This window comes from Pseudophryne corroboree, chromosome 10 (genome assembly GCF_028390025.1).
Source record: "Pseudophryne corroboree isolate aPseCor3 chromosome 10, aPseCor3.hap2, whole genome shotgun sequence".
Classification (NCBI taxonomy): Eukaryota; Metazoa; Chordata; class Amphibia; order Anura; family Myobatrachidae; genus Pseudophryne; species Pseudophryne corroboree.
The window spans coordinates 378,656,652-378,679,888 of NC_086453.1; the positions used below are offsets into that span (position 1 = coordinate 378,656,652).

General features: G+C 48.7%; 1 protein-coding gene across 1 annotated transcript; it reads right to left on the bottom strand.

Moving 5' to 3' along the window:
* Window positions 1-3,768: 3,768 nt before the first annotated feature.
* LOC134965694 (potassium-transporting ATPase alpha chain 2) lies at window positions 3,769-23,204 on the bottom strand. The gene is made up of 16 exons (XM_063942007.1): window positions 23,034-23,204; window positions 22,513-22,711; window positions 22,141-22,250; window positions 21,091-21,225; window positions 20,813-21,005; window positions 20,338-20,513; window positions 20,040-20,176; window positions 18,322-18,472; window positions 17,995-18,163; window positions 17,447-17,601; window positions 16,753-16,876; window positions 16,506-16,651; window positions 9,440-9,573; window positions 8,693-8,794; window positions 5,413-5,504; window positions 3,769-4,084 (listed from the first exon to the last, which is right to left on the bottom strand). The coding sequence occupies exons 1-16, from the start codon at window positions 23,118-23,120 to the stop codon at window positions 4,056-4,058; spliced, it is 2,139 nt and encodes a 712-aa protein (XP_063798077.1). The 5' UTR covers window positions 23,121-23,204; the 3' UTR covers window positions 3,769-4,055.
* Window positions 23,205-23,237: the final 33 nt, after the last annotated feature.

The window sequence follows — 23,237 nt, forward strand, 5'->3', positions numbered from 1 at the left end:
ATAGTAATGTTTGGCACTGCCTGTCCTGTGCTGCAGTAGGCATAGTAATGTTTGGCACTGCCTGTCCTGTGCTGCAGTAGGCATAGTAATGTTTGGTATTGCCCGTCCTGTGCTGCAGTAGGCATAGTAATGTTTGGTATTGCCTGTCCTGTGCTGCAGTAGGCATAGTAATGTTTGGTATTGCCCGTCCTGTGCTGCAGTAGGCATAGTAATGTTTGGTATTGCCCGTCCTGTGCTGCAGTAGGCATAGTAATGTTTGGCACTGCCTGTCCTGTGCTGCAGTAGGCATAGTAATGTTTGGCACTGCCTGTCCTGTGCTGCAGTAGGCATAGTAATGTTTGGTATTACCCGTCCTGTGCTGCAGTAGGCATAGTAATGTTTGGCACTGCCCGTCCTGCGCTGCAGTAGGTATAGTAATGTTTGGTATTGCCCGTCCTGTGCTGCAGTAGGCATAGTAATGTTTGACACTGCCTGTCCTGTGCTGCAGTAGGCATAGTAATGTTTGGCACTGCCCGTCCTGTGCTGCAGTAGGCATAGTAATGTTTGGCACTGCCTGTCCTGTGCTGCAGTAGGCATAGTAATGTTTGTCACTGCCTGTCCTGTGCTGCAGTAGGCATAGTAATGTTTGGCACTGCCCGTCCTGTGCTGCAGTAGGCATAGTAATGTTTGGCACTGCCCGTCCTGTGCTGCAGTAGGCATAGTAATGTTTGTCACTGCCCGTCCTGTGCTGCAGTAGGCATAGTAATGTTTGGCACTGCCTGTCCTGTGCTGCAGTAGGCATAGTAATGTTTGGCACTGCCCGTCCTGTGCTGCAGTAGGCATAGTAATGTTTGGCACTGCCCGTCCTGTGCTGCAGTAGACATAGTAATGTTTGTCACTGCCCGTCCCGTGCTGCAGTAGGCATAGTAATGTTTGGCACTGCCCGTCCTGTGCTGCAGTAGGCATAGTAATGTTTGGCACTGCCCGTCCTGTGCTGCAGTAGGCATAGTAATGTTTGGCACTGCCCGTCCTGTGCTGCAGTAGGTATAGTAATGTTTGGCACTGCCTGTCCTGTGCTGCAGTAGGTATAGTAATGTTTGGTATTGCCCGTCCTGTGCTGCAGTAGGCATAGTAATGTTTGGCACTGCCCGTCCTGTGCTGCAGTAGGCATAGTAATGTTTGGCACTGCCCGTCCTGTACCCGCCATGTTATCTCACACTCACTATGGAGAAGACCACAGAGAAGGAAAAAACAGGTCCACCGGGCTGCACTCGTCCTCTAGGGGCTGCCATGTAAGCACCAGTGCCATAGATAGGTTACAGATGGTGAAAACTACTTGTACAGCGCCTCACCCAATTGAATAAATAGATATGACCAATTAAATTTTAAATAAGCTCCTGAGACACTGCGCTAGCCAAAACCACCATGTGAAAATGGATTAACGAACTGGAAAACAAAAGAATGGCTGCGCTGTATGTCAGCAGCTGTGTATAAACAGAGAGCACAACGTGTAATAAAATTGTATATTTAATCTCATAATAAGAACAATTAAAATATATATAATTAACAGCACACCTACAGTATATCTGTCTCAGGTGATATAGCAAAGTTCAGCCTTATAATCAAAAGTGGCTATCAACTTGCACTGTATAATAGGATGCAGCTTTATGGATAGCCACTTTTGATTATAAGGCTGAACTTTGCTATATCACCATAGACAGATTATACTGTAGGTGTGCTGTTAATTATATATATTTTAATTGTTCTTATTATGAGATTAAATATACAATTTTATTACACGTTGTGCTCTCTGTTTATACACAGCTGCTGACATACAGCGCAGCCATTCTTTTGTTTTCCAGGTTAGAGATGGTGTAAGCTGGATCCTGGTTGCAGCACAAACGGGTGAAGCTGGCACACTGCGCTGGCAGAATTCCATAACATCTTTTCAGGGAATTAAGTGATGCATTTATTTATTTATTACCAGTTATATATATAGCGCACACATATTCCTCAGCGCTGTACATGGAATATTTCACCATTCACATCACTCCCTGCGGAGCTTACACTCTATATTCCCTACCACATGTACGCGCACACACATTCACGCTAGGGCTAATTTTGTTGGGAGCCAATTAACCTACTAGTATATTTTTGGATGAAAAAATGTACCTGGAGAAAACCAACGTAAGCACAGGGAGACTATACAAACTCCACACAGTTAGAGCCATGGTGGGAATGGAACCCATGACCTCAGTGCTGAGAAGCAGTAATGCTAACCACTACGCCATCCGTGCTGCATTTGGGAACATAAAGTAGCAGGCGGTAGAACTATTGTCGGTAACTGTAGTGCCGGGTACAGTAGGGGCACAGATCTTCATCACTCTTCTGCCACCTTTGTATAAAGATTGCTGCCAGGGATAACACGAATTCCGTCTCTGTACAGTGGTGACAACATGTTGTCCGTTTTCCCAGACTGTGACGCCTCAGCCCCACTCAATGAGGCCGGAGGTAGGTGTCTGTATTTCGCTTTCATCCAGGTAGTGGACAATCAGGGGGTTTATACAGGGAGAGACAAGAGTTGGGGGTATATTTATTAAACTCATTTTACAAGAATAAAAACTGTAAGCATACCCCGGGTGTTTTCTGGGGGGTCTGCAGAAAGTATCAGAGATATCTGCTGCCGCTCCCCTTCTTTTCATTGCAGTTGCCTATGTGGGCTGCCATAGCGTGAGATTTACTAAGCTTGCCCTGGTAGCTAACGCTCTCTTAAGATGACATTAGCTGCTGTAGCCTGTAGGATACATATCACAGAACTTACCGGGAGAGGAATACACAGGCTCCCTCCTCGGTGATGGGCACTCGGTCTGATTACCAAGCGTCGGTGATCACTTGGTCCATATTATGTGCGTGTTATGGGAGAGTCGTGTTGGGAATTCTGATGCACAATCGCTCCCGCTGGAGCCATACTCAGATGGAGCATTGGAACCTAGCATGAAATTCAATAGTGTGCGTCTAAAAACCACCAGCGGTATTACAGCCCCTTCTGTAAGTCACTTGTATTAGCATAAAGTCGCAGATTGATTATTCTGACCAGAAAACTATAATTAGCTCCATATTTAACAGTAAAGTGTGTGAACGTGCTGTAAAGCAGAATATTCTCTCCACGCAGTTTACACTAGAATCCGGTGGACCTGGCGCGTCCCTCTCTGTATTCAGGAGCGCGATCTACAGAATGATGTCTGAATTGGATTGTTAAAGAAAGTGCAATGGAATATGCAAGCGCTACATAAATGTTAATAAATAAATGAATATATATAGATGTTACAGCCAAGAATTATAACGCCTCTTGGTGTCACTGGGCCTGATAAACAGCAGTGGAATTTTGAAACAAATTGCAATACCAGAAGTTATATTATCCATTTATTTATTTTCCCTGTGGAGGCTAATTTGTTTTATTGTTTTCCTGTGAAGGTCAATGTGTTTTCTTTTTTTCTCGTGCAATGTTTTTCATCTGCGCGGGCAGAATCAGACCCTATGAGGAGGAATACCGCCCCCTCTACAGACCCCACCCCCAAAATAGACCCCACCCCTATTAGGACTGTTTCCATAAATGTCCCAGGCCGGTTTTCCATCCCAATCCACCCCTGGCTGTACTGTCGCCGTTACCTGTATTCAGACTTTTTCTTCGTGACGTGAGGCTGAATGTAGCTTAGAATTAGGGGAACTGTTTGCCCCTCGGCACCTCCCTAAAAAGTATTCAGTTCAAAATAAACCACAGGGCCCATATTCATGAAAAAAATACTTTTATTGACGTTGCTACTCTTTTTTTATTTTTTTATTTTTATTTTTTTACAAAAGAGTCTGGGACTATACACAGTCTGGATTTACAGGGGCGGAGGACTCGCTTCTTTGTACAGGTCACGTGGTAAAGTAGGGATTTGTCTTATTTAACTTTATACATCACATTTATAATATGTATCTTCTCCCGATTTGTTCAACAAACAGGATCTCGATATAACGACAGGGTAATCAGTCCACACCACCAGGGAAGGCACCAAACGGTCCAGGGGACCTCAGTAATACATGTTCCTGTCCCACCAGCCTGGAAGAGAGAAGGGGTAGATTAGCGGAATGTAAAGCACCTGCAGACAGATGGCCATGTGATGTAATAACCGCCCCACACAGGAAATGCGCTGTAGTATTACACACGAGGCCGCTATAAAGTGTCACTCATAGCTCTCTGATCTGTTCTATAACACACAAAGCCTGCAACATAGAGGAGCCTGGGTCGGCACACAGAGGTCGACAGGCAGGACCAACGGCCCATCTGTCTGAGATCCGTCTGGACCTTCTCCGGCAAATACAGATGCGTTTTACTGCGCTTGGTCAGGAAGCGGTTCTCTTCCACACTCCTTTCCCAACATGCACCAGTATGAATACATTTGTTAAGAATATTATTGGGCACTTATGGCCCCGGGCCACAGGCAGCGTCACATTCAAAACGGTCGTAAGATTTTTGTGCGACTTCGGTTTATTTTAGCTCTGAACTAATGGGAGTTATGTGTCCCTGACACGCAACAGTCATCTACAAAAATGGTGACATACTGATGAAAGAGGAGTGGAAATCACCAATCTGTGCCTCAGTGTAACAGAGTGACTCCTAGCTAGAAGTGACAGTCTGTCTCTCTGGAATTACAGCTGTGAGGTATGACTATGAGGTATGAGCCTCCGGTGGGCCCATTACTCAGCGTCATGCTCAGAAACAAGAGGATCCGGTCTTACTACTCTCTATCGTCAGTGGTCGCTGTTCCTGAGCAGCAAATGCAGCCACAGGCAACTTATCTCTACGAGGCACAGCCCCGAGAGAGTGAGGTTTGACTCAATACCTCAATTACTCTATGACCATGATAAAGGCAATACAACCGCATAATACAAAGGGAATGTTAGTTAGGTGATGAGTGACAAGATTTGCTTCTGTTTGTCCACATATGTTATGATTTACAGCCGCCGGCGCTGGTTTTGCCTATTATCGACAATAAATAGTTTTAATTGGTCCTGGACCACCAACCTGAGGCACCGCTGCAAGTGTCCAGAGGCACCGCAGCAAGTGTCCAGAGGCACCGCAGCAAGTGTCCAGAGGCACTCCAGCAAGTGTCCAGAGGCACCCCAGCAAGTGTCCAGAGGCACCCCAGCAAGTGTCCAGAGGCACCCCAGCAAGTGTCCAGAGGCACACTAGCAAGTGTCCAGAGGCACGCCAGCAAGCCACAGCACAGAGTATGAGAACACTGCCCTAAGGTTATATTTACTATTACAAATAGGTGTTGTGTAGGCTGCACAAGGCAGGTGGTTCATAGAGGAGACGGGGCAATGACAAATCTGCTGGTACGTGTTACAGCCGCCCCCTCTGGTGTACGCAGCGCTTGTACTTACTGCCAGGGTAGCGCCGGATGAACAGTTTCCGGATTTCATCATAGACAAAGATCAGGACAGCGAATGGGAGAGCCACAAACCAGTACTGTACCCTGGACAAGAGCAGAGGGCAGAGACCGTTACAAGGTGTAAATGCCATGCACCACACGTATGTACCACAGCGTATTCATACATACCACACGTATGTTCCACAGCGTATTCATACATACCACACGTATGTTCCACAGCGTATTCATACATACCACACGTATGTTCCACAGCGTATTCATACATACCACACGTATGTTCCACAGCGTATTCATACATACCACACGTATGTTCCACAGCGTATTCATACATACCACACGTATGTTCCACAGCGTATTCATACATACCACACGTATGTTCCACAGCGTATTCATACATACCACATGTACATTGCACAGTGTACACTACATGCACTGCAAGCTATATATAGTGACACAAGTTACACAGTGGCTGCTACACACACGTTACACAGTGTACACTACATGCACCGCAAGCTATATATAGTGACACACGTTACACAGTGTACACTACATGCGCTGCAAGCTATCTATAGTGACACACATGTTACACGGTGGCTGCTACACACACGTTACACAGTGACTGCTACACACACTGCAAGCTATATAACACCCACATGTTACACAGTGACTGCTACACACACTGCAAGCTATATAACACACACACATTACACAGTGACTGCTCCACACACTGCAAGCTATATAACACACACATGTTACACAGTGACTGCTACACACACTGCAAGCTATATAACACACATGGTACACAGTGACTGCCACACACACTGCAAGCTATATAACACACACATGTTACACAGTGACTGCTACACACACTGCAAGCTATATAACACACACGTTACACAGTGACTGCTACACACACTGCAAACTATATAACACACATGTTACACAGTGGCTGCTACATATATTGCAAGCTATATAACACACACCTTATACAGTGACTGCTACATACACTGCAAGCTATATAACGCACACATGTTAAATAGTGGCTGCTACATATACTGCAAGCTATATAACACACACACGTTACACAGTGTCTGCTACACACACTGCAAGCTATATAACGCACACATGTTAAATAGTGGCTGCTACATATACTGCAAGCTATATAACACACACACGTTACACAGTGTCTGCTACACACACTGCAAGCTATATAACACACACGTTACACAGTGACTGCTACACACACTGCAAACTATATAACACACATGTTACACAGTGGCTGCTACATATATTGCAAGCTATATAACACACACATTACACAGTGACTGCTACACACACTGCAAACTATATAACACACATGTTACACAGTGGCTGCTACATATATTGCAAGCTATATAACACACACATTACACAGTGACTGCTACACATACGTTACACAGTGACTGCTACACACACTGCAAGCTCTATAAACACACACGTTACACAGTGACTCCTACGTATACTGCAAGCTATATAACACACACATTACACAGTGACTGCTACACACACTGCAAGCTCTATAAACACACACGTTACACAGTGACTCCTACATATACTGCAAGCTATATAACACACACATTACACAGTGACTGCTACACACACTGCAAGCTCTATAAACACACACGTTACACAGTGACTGCTACATATACTGCAAGCTATATAACACACACCAGTTACACAGTGACTGTTACACACACTGCAAGTTATATAACACACACGTTACACAGTGACTGCTACACATACTGCAAATTATATAACACACACATTACATAGTGACTGCTACATACACTGCAAGCTATATACTGCACACGTTACACAGTGACTGCTACACACACTGCAGCTATATAATACACACATGTTACATAGTGACTGCTACAAACACTGCAAGCTATATAGCACACACACGTTACACAGTGACCGCTACACACACTGCAAGGTATATAACACACACACGTTACACAGTGGCTGCTACATATACTGCAAGCTATATAACACACACATTACACAGTGATTGCTACACACACATGTTACATAGTGACTGCTACATATACTGCAAATTATATAATACACACATGTTACACAGTGACTGCTACACACGTTGCAAGCTATATAGCACACACACGTTACACCCGCTACACACTGCAAGCTATATAACACACATTACACAGTGACTGCTACATGAACTGCAAGCTATATAACACACACATTACACAGTGACTGCTACACACACATGTTACACAGTGACTGCTACACACACGTTACACAGTGATTGCTACAGACATGTTACACAGTGACTGCTACACACACTGCAAGCTATATAAACACACGTTACACAGTGACCGCTACATGTACTGCAAGCTATATAACACACACATTACACAGTGACTGCTACACACACTGCAAGCTATATAACACACGTTACAGTGATTGCTACATATACTGCAAGCTATATAACACACACATGTTACACAGTGACTGCTACACACACTGCAAGCTATATAACACACACATGTTACACAGTGACTGCTACACACACTGCAAGCTATATAACACACACATGTTACACAGTGACTGCTACACACACTGCAAGCTATATAACGCACACATGTTACACAGTGACCATAATATGCCCAGCCGATCCCTATCCATCATACAAGTTCAGGTTAGGTACACTCTATAGGGGTATATTTAATTAGTGTCGAATACTCTCCATTGAACACTTCACTATTCAATTTGAGGGCATTTCCGACAGGTTTTTGCCTGTTTTCAACAACGCCGATCCAACTTTTTTTAAAGTCGAATCGGCATTGTCGAAAACGGGCCAAAAAACACCTGTCAGAAACTCTCGCAAATTTGTAAAAAAAACATGGATTCGCGGCTAATCCGCCGATCCACATGTTTTCCGAAAAGTCAGAAAACCAGCACTGGAATTGAATAGGCCGCATCTGGATTCGACCTGAATAAGTCGAAAAGTGCTGTTTTTCCGACTTGTCGGGAATTCTGACAATAATTGATGCCTTAGTAGTAAAGTGGCTCTAGCATGTATCGTATTGAGCAAGCATATTCTGAATGAATGTCACTGTGTCATTGCACAGGAACATCTTATGTTATTTCTATTGCATAGATTCCATTCTGACACCAAGTGACTAATGATCGCCCAGCAATACTAGTAACCACTGCTCGGCATAATCTCATTAATGCAGCCCGTACATGTCTCCAGGTGCCCCACTCACCTTAGTGGGCAGAACTTTAATGCAAACGGCATCCCAGGGCAGTAAGACAGGAACGCTGCGATGGCCACTTGTGACGCCAAGCCGAACAGGAGGAATTTATTGCTGCAAAATGAGAGAAAGAAAGAGAGAGAGAGAGAGAGAGAGAGAGAGAGAGAGGAACCTTATTTAGTACATACTGTGTTCTCCTGTCACATGAGGTAAGTATCCAGCTATGTAGGAAAGGGTGATGGGGAAGATAACGCAAATCTCTTGTACATTAATGTCCGCTTCCCACTACATTGCATTGCAGAGAGCAAGTCATTGCTATTCAGGTAGCAGGAAAAACACTTTGAAAACAAAAAGCTTAAATACTGTCAGGGGCCCCATTGCCACAAATAGACCAAAAAGTCTGTTAGAGTAATGGAAGCTATGGACCTAATTCAGACCTCATTGCTATTGTGTGAAATCACAAGGCGGATGATTATCGAACAACTGTGCATGCGTACGGATCATAATGCGCAGGTGCAATAATGCGCAGGTGCAAGGCCAAACTGCGAAAAAATCCTATGTCTTTTTTGATCGCGTTTGCAAAGCTTTTTGCCTGGCGTACACAGACTTGCAGGAGGCGGAATTTCACTCTGTCTGGGCGGCAACTATCCGGTCACAAACCTCTGCAAATTCGCAGAGGAGCGATCAGGTGTGAATTAGGCCCTATGTCTGCACAATGGTGCTATGAGCATAAATATCGTACACTGGTTGTAAACTTACCCGAAAAAGCCCTGCTGGAATAAAGAGTTTCTCCTGGTCTTTCGGATGATCAGATCGGCCAGCTGCTGTATGACAATGCTGACAAAGAACGCCGTGTACACCGTCCACTCCTCAAACTGCCGCTGAAAGAATGTCTGCAAGACAGGTCACCAAGGGTCAGAGACAGGAGAGTGGAGGGAGCAGCACAGGTCACCATGGGTCAGAGGAAGGAGAGTGGAGGGAGCGTCGCAGGTCACCATGGGTCAGAGGAAGGAAAGCGGAGGGAGCATCACAGGTCACCAAGGGTCAGAGGAAGGAGAGTGGAGGGAGCAGCACAGGTCACCATGGGTCAGAGGAAGGAGAGTGGAGGGAGCGTCGCAGGTCACCATGGGTCAGAGGAAGGAGAGTGGAGGGAGCAGCACAGGTCACCATGGGTCAGAGGAAGGAGAGTGGAGGGAGCGTCGCAGGTCACCATGGGTCAAAGGAAGGAGAGCAAAGGGAGCAGCACAGGTCACTATGGGTCAGAGGAAGGAGAGTGGAGGGAGTGTTACAGGTCACCATGGGTCAGAGGAAGGAGAGTGGAGGGAGCGTCGCAGGTCACCAAGGGTGGAAGGAAAGCGGAGGGAGCATCACAGGTCACCAAGGGTCAGAGGAAGGAGAGTGGCGGGAACAACACATGCCACCAAGGGTCAGTGGAGGGAGAGTGGAGGGAGTGTCACAGGTCACCAAGGGTCAGAGGAAGGAGAGTGGCGGGAACAACACATGCCACCAAGGGTCAGTGGAAGGAGAGTGGAGGGAGTGTCACAGGTCACCATGGGTCAGAACAAGGAGAGTGGAGGGAGCTGCACAGGCCACCAAGGGTCAGGGGACGGAGAATGGAGGGAGCATCGCTGGTCACCATGGATCAGGGGAAGGAGAGTGGTGGGAGCAGCACAGGTCACTATGGGTCAGAGGAAGGAGAGTGGAGGGAGCAGCAAAGGTCACCATGGATCAGAGGAAGGAGAGTGGCGGGAGCAGCACAGGTCACTATAGATCAGAGGAAGGAGAGTGGAGGGAGCAGCACAGGTCACCATGGGTCAGAGGAAGGAGAGTGGAGGGAGCAGCACAGGTCACCATGGGTCAGAGGAAGGAGAGTGGAGGGAGCGTCGCAGGTCACCATGGGTCAGAGGAAGGAGAGTGGAGGGAGCAGCACAGGTCACCATGGGTCAGAGGAAGGAGAGTGGAGGGAGCGTCGCAGGTCACCATGGGTCAAAGGAAGGAGAGCAAAGGGAGCAGCACAGGTCACTATGGGTCAGAGGAAGGAGAGTGGAGGGAGTGTTACAGGTCACCATGGGTCAGAGGAAGGAGAGTGGAGGGAGCGTCGCAGGTCACCAAGGGTGGAAGGAAAGCGGAGGGAGCATCACAGGTCACCAAGGGTCAGAGGAAGGAGAGTGGCGGGAACAACACATGCCACCAAGGGTCAGTGGAGGGAGAGTGGAGGGAGTGTCACAGGTCACCAAGGGTCAGAGGAAGGAGAGTGGCGGGAACAACACATGCCACCAAGGGTCAGTGGAAGGAGAGTGGAGGGAGTGTCACAGGTCACCATGGGTCAGAACAAGGAGAGTGGAGGGAGCTGCACAGGCCACCAAGGGTCAGGGGACGGAGAATGGAGGGAGCATCGCTGGTCACCATGGATCAGGGGAAGGAGAGTGGTGGGAGCAGCACAGGTCACTATGGGTCAGAGGAAGGAGAGTGGAGGGAGCAGCAAAGGTCACCATGGATCAGAGGAAGGAGAGTGGCGGGAGCAGCACAGGTCACTATAGATCAGAGGAAGGAGAGTGGAGGGAGCAGCACAGGTCACCATGGGTCAGAGGAAGGAGAGTGGAGGGAGCAGCACAGGTCACCATGGGTCAGAGGAAGGAGAGTGGAGGGAGTAACACAGGTCACTTTGGGTCAGAGGAAGGAGAGTGGTGGGAGTGTCAAAGGTCACCATGGGTCAGAGGAAGGAGAGTGGTGGTATCAGCACAGGTCACCATGGGTCAGATGAAGGAGAGGGAAGGGAGTGTCACAGGTCACCATGGGTCAGAGTAAGGAGAAGGGAGAGAGCAGCACAGGTCACTATGGGTCAGAGGAAGGAGAGTGGAGGGAGCAGCAAAGGTCACCATGGATCAGAGGAAGGAGAGTGGAGGGAGCAGCACAGGTCACTATAGATCAGAGGAAGGAGAGTGGAGGGAGCAGCACAGGTCACCATGGGTCAGAGGAAGGAGAGTGGAGGGAGTAACACAGGTCACTTTGGGTCAGAGGAAGGAGAGTGGTGGGAGCAGCACAGGTCACCATGGGTCAGAGAAAGGAGAACGGAGGGAGCATCACAGGTTACCATGGGTCACAGGAAGGATAATGGAGGGAGTGTCATAGGTCACCATGGATCAGGGGAAGGAGAAGGGAGAGAGCAGCACAGGTCACCATGAGTCAGAGGAAGGAGAACGGAGGGAGCAGCATGGGTCACCATGGGTCAGGGGAAGCAGAACGGAGGGAGCAGCACAGGTCACCATGGGTCAGGGGAAGGAGAGAAGTGGGAGCAGCACAGGTCACCATGGGTGAGAGGAAGGAGAACGGAGGGAGCAGCACAGGTCACCATGGGTCAGGGGAAGGAGAACGGAGGGAGCAGCGCAGGTCACCATGGGTCAGGGGAAGGAGAACGGATGGAGCAGCACAGGTCACCATTGGTCAGAGGAAGGAGAGTGGATGGAGCAGCACAGGTTACCATGGGTCAGAGGAAGGAGAGTGGAGGGTGTGTCACAGGTCACCATGGATCAGGGGAAAGAGAACGGAGGGAGCAGCACAGGTCACCATGGGTCAGAGGTAGGAGAACAGAGGGAGCAGCACAGGTCACCATGGGTCAGAGGAAGGAGAGTGGAGGGAGCAGCACAGGTCACCATGGGTCAGAGGAAGGAGAGTGGAGGGAGCAGCACAGGTCCCCATGGGTCAGAGGAAGGAGAGGGGCGGGAGCAGCACAGGTCACCATGGGTCAGAGGAAGGAGAGTGGAGGGAGCAGCACAGGTCACCATGGGTCAGAGGAAGGAGAGTGGCGGGAGCAGCACAGGTCACCATGGGTCAGAGGAAGGAGAGTGGCGGGAGCAGCACAGGTCACCATGGGTCAGAGGAAGGAGAGTGGCGGGAGCAGCACAGGTTACCATGGATCAGAGGAAGGAGAGTGGAGGGAGCAGCACAGGTCATCATGGGTCAGGGGAAGGAGAGTGGAGGGAGTGTCACAGGTCACCATGGGTCAGGGGAAGGAGAGTGGAGGGAGTGTCACAGGTCACCATGGGTCAGGGGAAGGAGAGTGGAGGGAGTGTCACAGGTCACCATGGGTCAGGGGAAGGAGAGTGGAGAGAGTGTCACAGGTCATCATGGGTCAGAGGAAGGAGAGTGGAGGGAGCAGCACAGGTCACTATGGGTCAGAGGAAGGAGAGTGGAGGGAGCAGCAAAGGTCACCATGGATCAGAGGAAGGAGAGTGGCGGGAGCAGCACAGGTCACTATAGATCAGAGGAAGGAGAGTGGAGGGAGCAGCACAGGTCACCATGGGTCAGAGGAAGGAGAGTGGAGGGAGCAGCACAGGTCACCATGGGTCAGAGGAAGGAGAGTGGAGGGAGTAACACAGGTCACTTTGGGACAGAGGAAGGAGAGTGGTGGGAGTGTCAAAGGTCACCATGGGTCAGAGGAAGGAGAGTGGTGGTATCAGCACAGGTCACCATGGGTCAGATGAAGGAGAGGGAAGGGAGTGTCACAGGTCACCATGGGTCAGAGTAAGGAGAAGGGAGAGAGCAGCACAGGTCACTATGGGTCAGAGGAAGGAGAGTGGAGGGAGCAGCAAAGGTCACCATGGATCAGAGGAAGGAGAGTGGAGGGAGCAGCACAGGTCACTATAGATCAGAGGAAGGAGAGTGGAGGGAGCAGCACAGGTCACCATGGGTCAGAGGAAGGAGAGTGGAGGGAGTAACACAGGTCACTTTGGGTCAGAGGAAGGAGAGTGGTGGGAGCAGCACAGGTCACCATGGGTCAGAGAAAGGAGAACGGAGGGAGCATCACAGGTTACCATGGGTCACAGGAAGGATAATGGAGGGAGTGTCATAGGTCACCATGGATCAGGGGAAGGAGAAGGGAGAGAGCAGCACAGGTCACCATGGGTCAGAGGAAGGAGAACGGAGGGAGCAGCACGGGTCACCATGGGTCAGGGGAAGCAGAACGGAGGGAGCAGCACAGGTCACCATGGGTCAGGGGAAGGAGAGAAGTGGGAGCAGCACAGGTCACCATGGGTCAGGGGAAGGAGAACGGAGGGAGCAGCGCAGGTCACCATGGGTCAGAGGAAGGAGAACGGATGGAGCAGCACAGGTCACCATTGGTCAGAGGAAGGAGAGTGGATGGAGCAGCACAGGTTACCATGGGTCAGAGGAAGGAGAGTGGAGGGTGTGTCACAGGTCACCATGGATCAGGGGAAAGAGAACGGAGGGAGCAGCACAGGTCACCATGGGTCAGAGGTAGGAGAACAGAGGGAGCAGCACAGGTCACCATGGGTCAGAGGAAGGAGAGTGGAGGGAGCAGCACAGGTCACCATGGGTCAGAGGAAGGAGAGTGGAGGGAGCAGCACAGGTCCCCATGGGTCAGAGGAAGGAGAGGGGCGGGAGCAGCACAGGTCACCATGGGTCAGAGGAAGGAGAGTGGAGGGAGCAGCACAGGTCACCATGGGTCAGAGGAAGGAGAGTGGCGGGAGCAGCACAGGTCACCATGGGTCAGAGGAAGGAGAGTGGCGGGAGCAGCACAGGTCACCATGGGTCAGAGGAAGGAGAGTGGCGGGAGCAGCACAGGTTACCATGGATCAGAGGAAGGAGAGTGGAGGGAGCAGCACAGGTCATCATGGGTCAGGGGAAGGAGAGTGGAGGGAGTGTCACAGGTCACCATGGGTCAGGGGAAGGAGAGTGGAGGGAGTGTCACAGGTCACCATGGGTCAGGGGAAGGAGAGTGGAGGGAGTGTCACAGGTCACCATGGGTCAGGGGAAGGAGAGTGGAGGGAGTGTCACAGGTCACCATGGGTCAGGGGAAGGAGAGTGGAAGGAGCAGCACAGGTCACCATGGGTCAGGGGAAGGAGAGTGGAGGGAGTGTCACAGGTCACCATGGGTCAGGGGAAGGAGAGTGGAGGGAGTGTCACAGGTCACCATGGGTCAGGGGAAGGAGAGTGGAAGGAGCAGCACAGGTCACCATGGGTCAGGGGAAGGAGAGTGGAGGGAGTGTCACAGGTCACCATGGGTCAGGGGAAGGAGAGTGGAGGGAGTGTCACAGGTCACCATGGATTAGAGGAAGGAGAGTGGAGGGAGCAGCACAGGTCACCATGGGTCAGAGGAAGGAGAGTGGAGGGAGCAGCACAGGTCATCATGGGTCAGGGGAAGGAGAGTGGAGGGAGTGTCACAGGTCACCATGGATTAGAGGAAGGAGAGTGGTGGGAGCAGCACAGGTCATCATGGGTCAGGGGAAGGAGAGTGGCGGGAGCAGCACAGGTTACCATGGATCAGAGGAAGGAGAGTGGAGGGAGCAGCACAGGTCATCATGGGTCAGGGGAAGGAGAGTGGAGGGAGTGTCACAGGTCACCATGGATTAGAGGAAGGAGAGTGGAGGGAGCAGCACAGGTCACCATGGGAGTGTCACAGGTCATCTCTACTACTGTATCTCTCGGATATAGCGAATAAGGAAGTGGTGCTGGTGGGCAAAATCTATCCAAAATTTTAAGAATGAGACTGTACATCCTATAGCCTGGTGCAGGGAAAGCTCTTAAGATACCAGAACTGTAAAACAGGTAATATCCCCCTATTTCCTCATTAATGGTTTATACTTTATGTATTTTCAAGTATAATGAAGGTCAGGTTGTTTTAATGAGCAACTATATGGGCAATAATGAGTAGGAATAACTGTAAGGTAAGTGTTCCAGCCACAAGGTATAACCCACCAATAGAAAGCTGCCTGTTACTAGAACACAGGGGTATTCAATAAGTGCCGATTTTTTCACTTGTGGGAAAAAAATTCACTTTTTTGTATTTTTTAGGGTGAATGGGGATTCGCCCCATTCAATTGCAGGCCAGCTGTTTCGCCTAGGTGAAAAATTTGGCAGGTGTGGAAAATCCATTTTGACGATTTAGAGGCATTTTTCGCCAATGCCTTTTCTGTTTAAAAAACAGTGAAAGGGCATTGGCGAAAATGCCTTAAAACAGCCGAAAATGGCCCGCAATTGAATAGGCAGGGGGGGGGGGGGGGGGGGGTTGGAATTCAATAGCTCTGAAATGATCAGAGTTAATTGAATACCCCCCTATGAGTGTTACCTGCCGGCAGAGACATTTATTACATGGAGTGAACGCATGACCTCTCCCCTAATTACACACAGCGCCAGGTAGGCTTGGGGTGCTATCACAGAACGGGCAGCTCTGCGTGGTGCTCACTACTCAGCAACATGTTTGTTAAAACTTAGAATGTTTTTTTATTTCATTGTTAAAAAAATTAAATTCAGTTATTGCCCTTTTAATTCAGTTTGTATCACTATAATAATCGTAAAACCATATAATCTGCAATGTGGTCGACAGGCTCAAAAGATTGCCTTGACAAAAGGTTGACGGTAGGAACGGTCGACACATGAAAATGTCGACATGGCAAAATGTTGACACAAAAAGGTCATTTTTTTAGGGGGGGTTTTGTTTGTTATTTTCACAGTCAAAGAATGCGGAACCTTAATTAGTCACCTTCGGGAACTCCGTTGCATATGAAAAAGTTGATTAAAATGCTAACCCTCCCCACACCAAAAAAAAAGTTGTGTCGACCACATGTGTGTCGGCCATTTGGACATGTCAATCTTTAGTACATGTCGACCACATGCACTGTTGACCTTTGACATGTCAATTTATTAACCATGTCGGCCATTAGTGGTCAACCGAATGACTGCCGACCTAGAGCCCGGATACCACCTGATCGTAGCGGTTGCGGATTTACTCTGTAGAGTCGCACGCTGAGGCTTAATAACTAATTGGGTGGGTGCTAACGTACAGTATGTCGGCAGAATTACTTACCCACTCCTGCCCGTAGCTGTCCTCTAAGTCATTGTTGGTAGTCAATTCCCAGGAGACGCGTAACCCCAGCAGGGTGTAGGGCAGAAAACCCTGCTGAGCCAGGACGGTAAAATAACAGAAGAAAGCGCCGACAGACTGGATAACCCCTGCAAACAGGAAAGTCAACGTTCAGAAAACAGGTTTGTGGCGGAAATCCGGTGTAGGACGCGACCTGCCGGAATTACTGCGTGGCGGCTGCGGTACTCACCGATCTGTATATAGGCATATAGAGCCAGGTTCTGGTTCACCAATCTGTCCACGTTCTTCCTGCGCGGCTTCCTGTTCATGATGTCCCTCTCCGCTTTCTCATAGGCGAATGAGACCGAAGGGATCTGCAGAAACAGCCACCAGAAGGGTGCATCAGAAATGGCGCAAGTCGTCGCGTGCGGCCCTGTGTCATTCACTGCGCCCTGCGGTCTCTCTCTCCATCCATTACGCACGCTACTGGGTGGGTTTCGGCTAAGCCCCTCGCCTTTAGGATCCAGGGAAGTGGTGCCAGTATCATGTCTAGGTACCGGCTGGGCCTACGGTACGTCTGACACCTGTGTGTGGGGAGGGGGGGCATTCCCGCCTCTCCTATAAGTCACATGTGGCTACACCGCTGCGGGTATTCTCCCCTCCTGATGTGTAGGCGGTAAGGCTCGTACATATACACATTATAGTGGCGTGTCATTTATTCCTACAAAATATGTTTCTGTCCCTATAGATTGTAAGCTTACGAGCAGGGCCCTCCGACCTCTAGGTCTGTCTGTTTTTGCCCAGTTTGATCTATTACTGTTGTTCTAGTTGTAAAGCAGAAGGGAATATGCTGCGCTATATAAAAACTGTTAATAAATAAATTTCCGACTCCTTTTCGCGGCGCGGCTTACGTATTACAATGTGTCGGCTGCATTTATACTCACAATGTCTGTCCCCAGGTCAATAAACAGGATGGTGATGGTGCCAATAGGCAGAGGGCAATCGGCGATGATGTATATCAGGAAGGGACAGAGTTCGGCAATGTTCTTGGTTAGGGTGTATCCGATGGATTTCTTAATGTTATCAAAGATCAAACGTCCTGCAGAGCAAAGCAATTATTAGGAGATTGGTGGCGGGAGAGATATGCTGCAGGACAGCGGTACGAGTCCCTAGGTCAGATCCACCATACAGTAAGAGGGCTGGAACTGTGCAGCTGCTATCACTGCTTATAATGCTTATAACGCTACACGTTACTAACGACAACTGCGGGAAACCCAAACTCCCGCCATTCCTGGGACGACTCCCTGTGGAGCTTGCAAATCCAGGTTTTACGAGTTCCTGTGATAAGTATCAGCCACAGAACCTGTTGGGTGAATTTAGAAACTTCTACAAACCCTTCAACACCGGGAACAATTAGTCCTGCTTGGCCGGAGCTATAATTAACCCTTTCCCTGTAAATACATTTACCACAGTCCAGGGAAGATATGTTTACCTTCTTCAACGCCGGTGACGATAGAGGCAAAGTTATCGTCCAGCAAAATCATATCTGCAGCATTTTTGGCAGCGTCTGAACCAGCGATCCCCATGGCGATGCCGATATCGGCCTTCTTCAGGGCTGGCGAGTCATTGACACCGTCGCCTGTCACCGCCACCACCTTGTTCTGGAACAGAGAGGGCGCCATCACTTTTCCATATTACATGTAGTCTACTATTACTTATGCGGAGAGTCGGCCTGAATTCCCCATTGTGCCGGAATTGTTCATCCGAGCGCGGCGACACATACTGACATAGATACAGGATAATGAGAAGACGCTCTCACCTGTCTCTGACAACCTTCCACTATAATCAGCTTCTGCTGCGGGGACGTCCGGGCAAACACAATCTCTGAATGATTGGCAAGGATGTCATCCAGCTCTTCTGGAGTCACGTCCTTTAGCTCCGCACCATTCACCACGGCGGCCTTTGCTTCGCTGTATCAGGGAGAAAGAAGGAATATCGCTAAGTTCTGATCAGTGATACGTTGTAATTCTGACACTCCCCCTGTGAAGCATGGGCAGCAAAATGGAGAATAAGATATAATGGTGGTCATTCCGAGTTGTTCGCTAGCTGCATTCGTTCGCTGTGCAGCAATGAGGGGGAAAAAACGGCAGTTCTGCGCATGCGTATGCGGCGCAATGCGCACGCGCGACGTACTATTACAACAAACGATGTAGTTTCACACAGGGTCTAGCGAAGCTTTTCAGTCGCACTGCTTGCCGCAGAGTGATTGACATGAAGTGGGCGTTTCTGGGTGTCAACTGACCATTTTCAGGGAGTGTTCGTAAAAACGCAGGCGTGCCAGGAAAAACGCAGACGTGGCTAGAAAAACGCAGGCATGGCTGGCTGAACGCAGGGTGTGTTCGTGTCGTCAAAACAGGAACTGAATAGTCTGAAGTGATCGCAAGCGCTGAGTAGGTCTGGAGCTACTCTAAAACTGCACAAAAAAAGTTTGCCGCTGCTCTGCGATCCTTTCATTCGCACTTCTGCTAAGCTAAAATACACTCCCAGTGGGAGGCGGCATAGCGTTTGCACGGCTGCTAAAAACAGCTAGTGAGCGAACAACTCGGAATGACCACCAATATAGACAAGTGTAAGGTAAAGCACTTTGGTAGCAAGAACAAACATACTACCTACACACTAAATGGGGAAAAACTAAGGGTTTCGGTATTGGAAAAAAGATTTAGGAGTTAACATAGATAATAAACTTAGCAGTAGTACCGAAAGTAAGAATGCAGCAAAAAAGACAAACAAGATATTAGCATGCATAAAGCGGGGAATTGATGCAAGGGATGAGAGGGTTATACTCCCATCATATAAATCACTAGTGAGGCAACATCTCGAATACTGTGCACAATTATGGGCACCATACTATAAAAAGGATATCCTGGAACTAGAAAAGGTTCAAAAACGGGCAACCAAATTTATTAAGGGGTTGGAGACGCTAGAATACGGGCTTGCTAGGCATGTTTACACTGGAAAAAAGGAGATTAAGAGAGAACATGATCAACATCTACAAATATAGAAGGGGTCAATACACAGAGCTAGCAGGGGATTTGTTTTTGGTAAGATCAACACAAAGGACATGCGGACACCCGCTTAGGTTAGAGGAGAGGACAATAAGTATTTGGAATTCCCTGCCTGAGAGAGTAGTAATGGTGGACTCGATCAATATTTTTAAGAATGGGCTAGATAAATTCCTAACAGATAAGGATATACAGGGTTATGGTGGGTAAATCATGCACTATAGTAAAAAGAAGGATGAATAGACATAACGGCTAACCATTCACCGCAGTATAGGAGATCACCAACAGGTTGAACTCGATGGACAAATTGTCTTTTCCAGCCACTGAAGTCACATCAGCCTGTATCACTAGTGGCTTGTCCCAATACAGTATATACACTTCAGTCTATGCGCGCGCCTCTGTATTTACTAAGATGAGAGAAGCCGTGTCTGTCACAGCACAATGAGAGAGGTCCGGAGGGTGAGCGTTAACTTACCGTTTGTTCACCTGCTGCACAGGGATGTTCAGGCGTTTGGCGATATCATCCACCGTTTCACTCCCAGCTGAGATAATCCCAACGCTTTTGGCGATAGCTTTTGCCGTGATTGGGTGGTCTCCAGTAACCATGATCACCTATGCGGAATGAAAGTACAGTGCATTCAGCAACATAATGACACGTAACATGTCATGTGAGCATACAGGACACAATGGGTCAGTTCAGCAGGATTCCACCAGGTCTACCCAGGTAGATTTCACTCCGACACACACGTATCTGTCATTCACAGCCCTTGTACCTTGATCCCAGCACTCCGGCACTTTGCCACTGCATCTGGCACAGTGGAACGAGGTGGATCTATCATAGACAGGAGCCCAACAAAGCAAAGGTTTTCAGTTGGGAAGTTCATGGATTCTATGTCAAATGGGTAGGACGGAGGAAACTCATCTTCTGGGAGGTACAGGTGGCAGAATCCTAGGATCAGAAAGAAGTGGTGAGACAGAGACACAGTGACCATGTGGTATAATGGCCAGCCACGTATTAGTCTATACAATATGGGGGCCACGCAGAGTTGCAGCTCATATATGTAGACAGGTAAAGGCATCAGAATGAAGATGAATTTTACTAAGGGACCCCCCCATCTCTCCCAAAAGCTAAGCTTAATGCATGGACTATTTGCTGCTCCAGGGGTCGTATCTGCAGCTGCTTTCACCTCTAACCTTGTCTTGTGCCCATCTGTAACATGCATCGGAACACATAAACGTCATACACACCTAGTACTCGCTCCCCCAGGCCTCCAAGCTCCATGTAAGCGGTCTGGAAGGTGTCCTTTATAGACTCATCCAGAGGCAGCTCGCTCCCTTTAATCATAATGGTGGAACATCTCTCCAGTATCTTCTCCGGGGCACCTTTCATGACCAGCAGAAGCCTCTTGTCATGGGGGTCATCCGTCTCGTGTACGGACAGCTGTAAATACAACCAGCCGCCCATGAAGTTACATCACAAGTTGTGCGGCTGCGGAGATGTGAGACCCACCACTCAGAGGTCCTACCTGGAACTTGTTTGTGGAATTGAACGGTATTTCGATCACCTTCTTATTCTGACTTCTGATGCTCATCACGTTTCCTGTGAGCACCTCCGAGAACTTCAGGAGAGCCGTCTCCGAGGCGTCGCCCACCACAACTTTCTGCAGGAGAGAAGCAGAGTATGCATTGGGTACTGTGAGTGAGGAACGTTGTCGACTGGGGCATGAAGGGCCCACCGGGGGGATGCAGTTATAGGGGCCCATACTTAGGGGTGTGGCCATCCTACAAAGAGGGTGTGGCCAGCCTCCAGAGAGGCTTGAAATACACAATAGTTTAGTGCAGTGTAATGCAACCTATCTACCATGTATAATACAAGTGCACAGTCTGGAACCTGATCCCTAGAGGAAGGAGTGGGCCCTCAGGCAGTGGGGCCTACCGGTGGTTTCCCTGGTACCCCTGTGGGCCAGATCGACCCTGGATGGACCTGACAACCTAAAAACATATTTAAGATATAGGGTATGCAGGCAGTATGGTGACATATCACATGTGTAGACACCGGATGAATATTTCCTCACTCATTTCCTTTTCATAAGGGTGTTTCCACACTTATGGACCACCTTGTATATATAATACTGAAAAATGAGTGATAATCGCTACACCTAATAAGATTAATGAAGTCTTTTTTTCCTCTAACAATGATAGTCTTCACAAACTGTCTACATGAAGAATTAATGGAGGAATAAAGTTTGTCACACTCCCCTCATGGGGAGGCTTGCTTTCCTTCAATATAACTGTTCTTCCATCGGTCAGAAATGAATCTGGAAAAATGCGTGATAAAATAGCGCCATCTAGTGTAGAATACTTCATTATGGGTGACATTTCTGTCCATCTCTGTCACAACCACTAAATGAGAGGCGTCCCGGAAACAGAAGACGCCTTATCTGCTATTCCAATACGCCTCCCATTTAGTGGTTGTGATAGGGCGACAAATGTCACCTGTAATATACTACACTAGATGGCGCTATTTTCTTGTGCATTTTTCTATTTATATAGCATACTGTATATACATACAGTACCTTCATAATTGGTACATCGTCCTGTTCAGCCCTAAACTCTGCCCGGTTACACAGAGATACGATCTTGCACAATGCAGTCCATGTTTCAGACACCTGATCGAAAGCGTGATCTGGAGGAAAAGGAACAGGCCCAATGAGATTTCATTACGAAATTAGTGGTTACTGATACAGCTAGACATTCACACCACAGTGAGCCAAGTGTGTGGATTTCCCTCTGAGCCCTAAATCCGCAGGTTGTACTCAGTCCTCTGATGATCACAAAAATATAAGTAAATGCAGCATGCCTGTAGGGTTCCCGAGGGCTACAAAGCATTTAGAAATTCCCACCGAGACACAGACAGAGAACAGCACTTGTGTCATCCCTGCACTTACGTGTTTGGTCCTCGCTAGTGTCCGCTGAATGGATGTGGTCATCAAACCAAAGGTGGGCTACGGTCATTCTGTTCTGTGTCAGGGTTCCAGTCTTATCAGAGCAGATGATGGAGGTGGACCCCAACGTTTCTACAGCCTCCAGGTTCTTCACCAGACAGTTCTTTTTGGCCATACGCTTTGCGGTCAGGGACAGCGTTACCTGGGGGACAGAGGTTATTGTGGTTAGGTAGAGCTGACATGACTCCTGAGCTACTAGAAAGGACAGAGAAGGTCTTATGAGAGGTAATGGATGTTGGTGAAGGACGCAGAGCAGGAGACACCTTGAGACAAGAGAAGAGATGGATGTGGCTGTAGTCTTATCTCTGTCCCTGTATGTTAGCCGGATTGTACTTTGTCTAGGACTTCTCTCATTTATTGATCAGTTCTGTCCCTCCGTGGCTCTTACTCTTCAGGATAGTGGAAAGTGGCCTGGGGCTTTGTACACCGGCTGTGGAGGTACTCCCAGAGGGATGAGTACTCACCGTTACTGTAGCCAGAAGTCCCTCCGGCACATTGGCCACAATGATCCCGATGAGGAAGATGATGGAGGTGAGTGGAGAGTACCCCATGGAAATGGCAATGATGAAGAATATGACGCCAATGGACACAGCTACTCCAGCCACAATGTGGACAAAGTGCTCTATCTCCACAGCGATGGGAGTCTTCTCGTTGCCCACCCCCGAGGC

Coding starts and splice junctions, on each gene's coding strand:
- LOC134965694 (XM_063942007.1), bottom strand. CDS start 23,120: ATGGGGTACTCTCCACTCACCTCCATCATCTTCCTCATCGGGATCATT. Junction 22,712..23,033: donor GACTTCTGGCTACAGTAACG/GTGAGTACTCAT, acceptor TCTGTCCCCCAG/GTAACGCTGTCCCTGACCGC. Junction 16,877..17,446: donor TTGACCTGGGGACAGACATT/GTGAGTATAAAT, acceptor CTGTTTCTGCAG/ATCCCTTCGGTCTCATTCGC.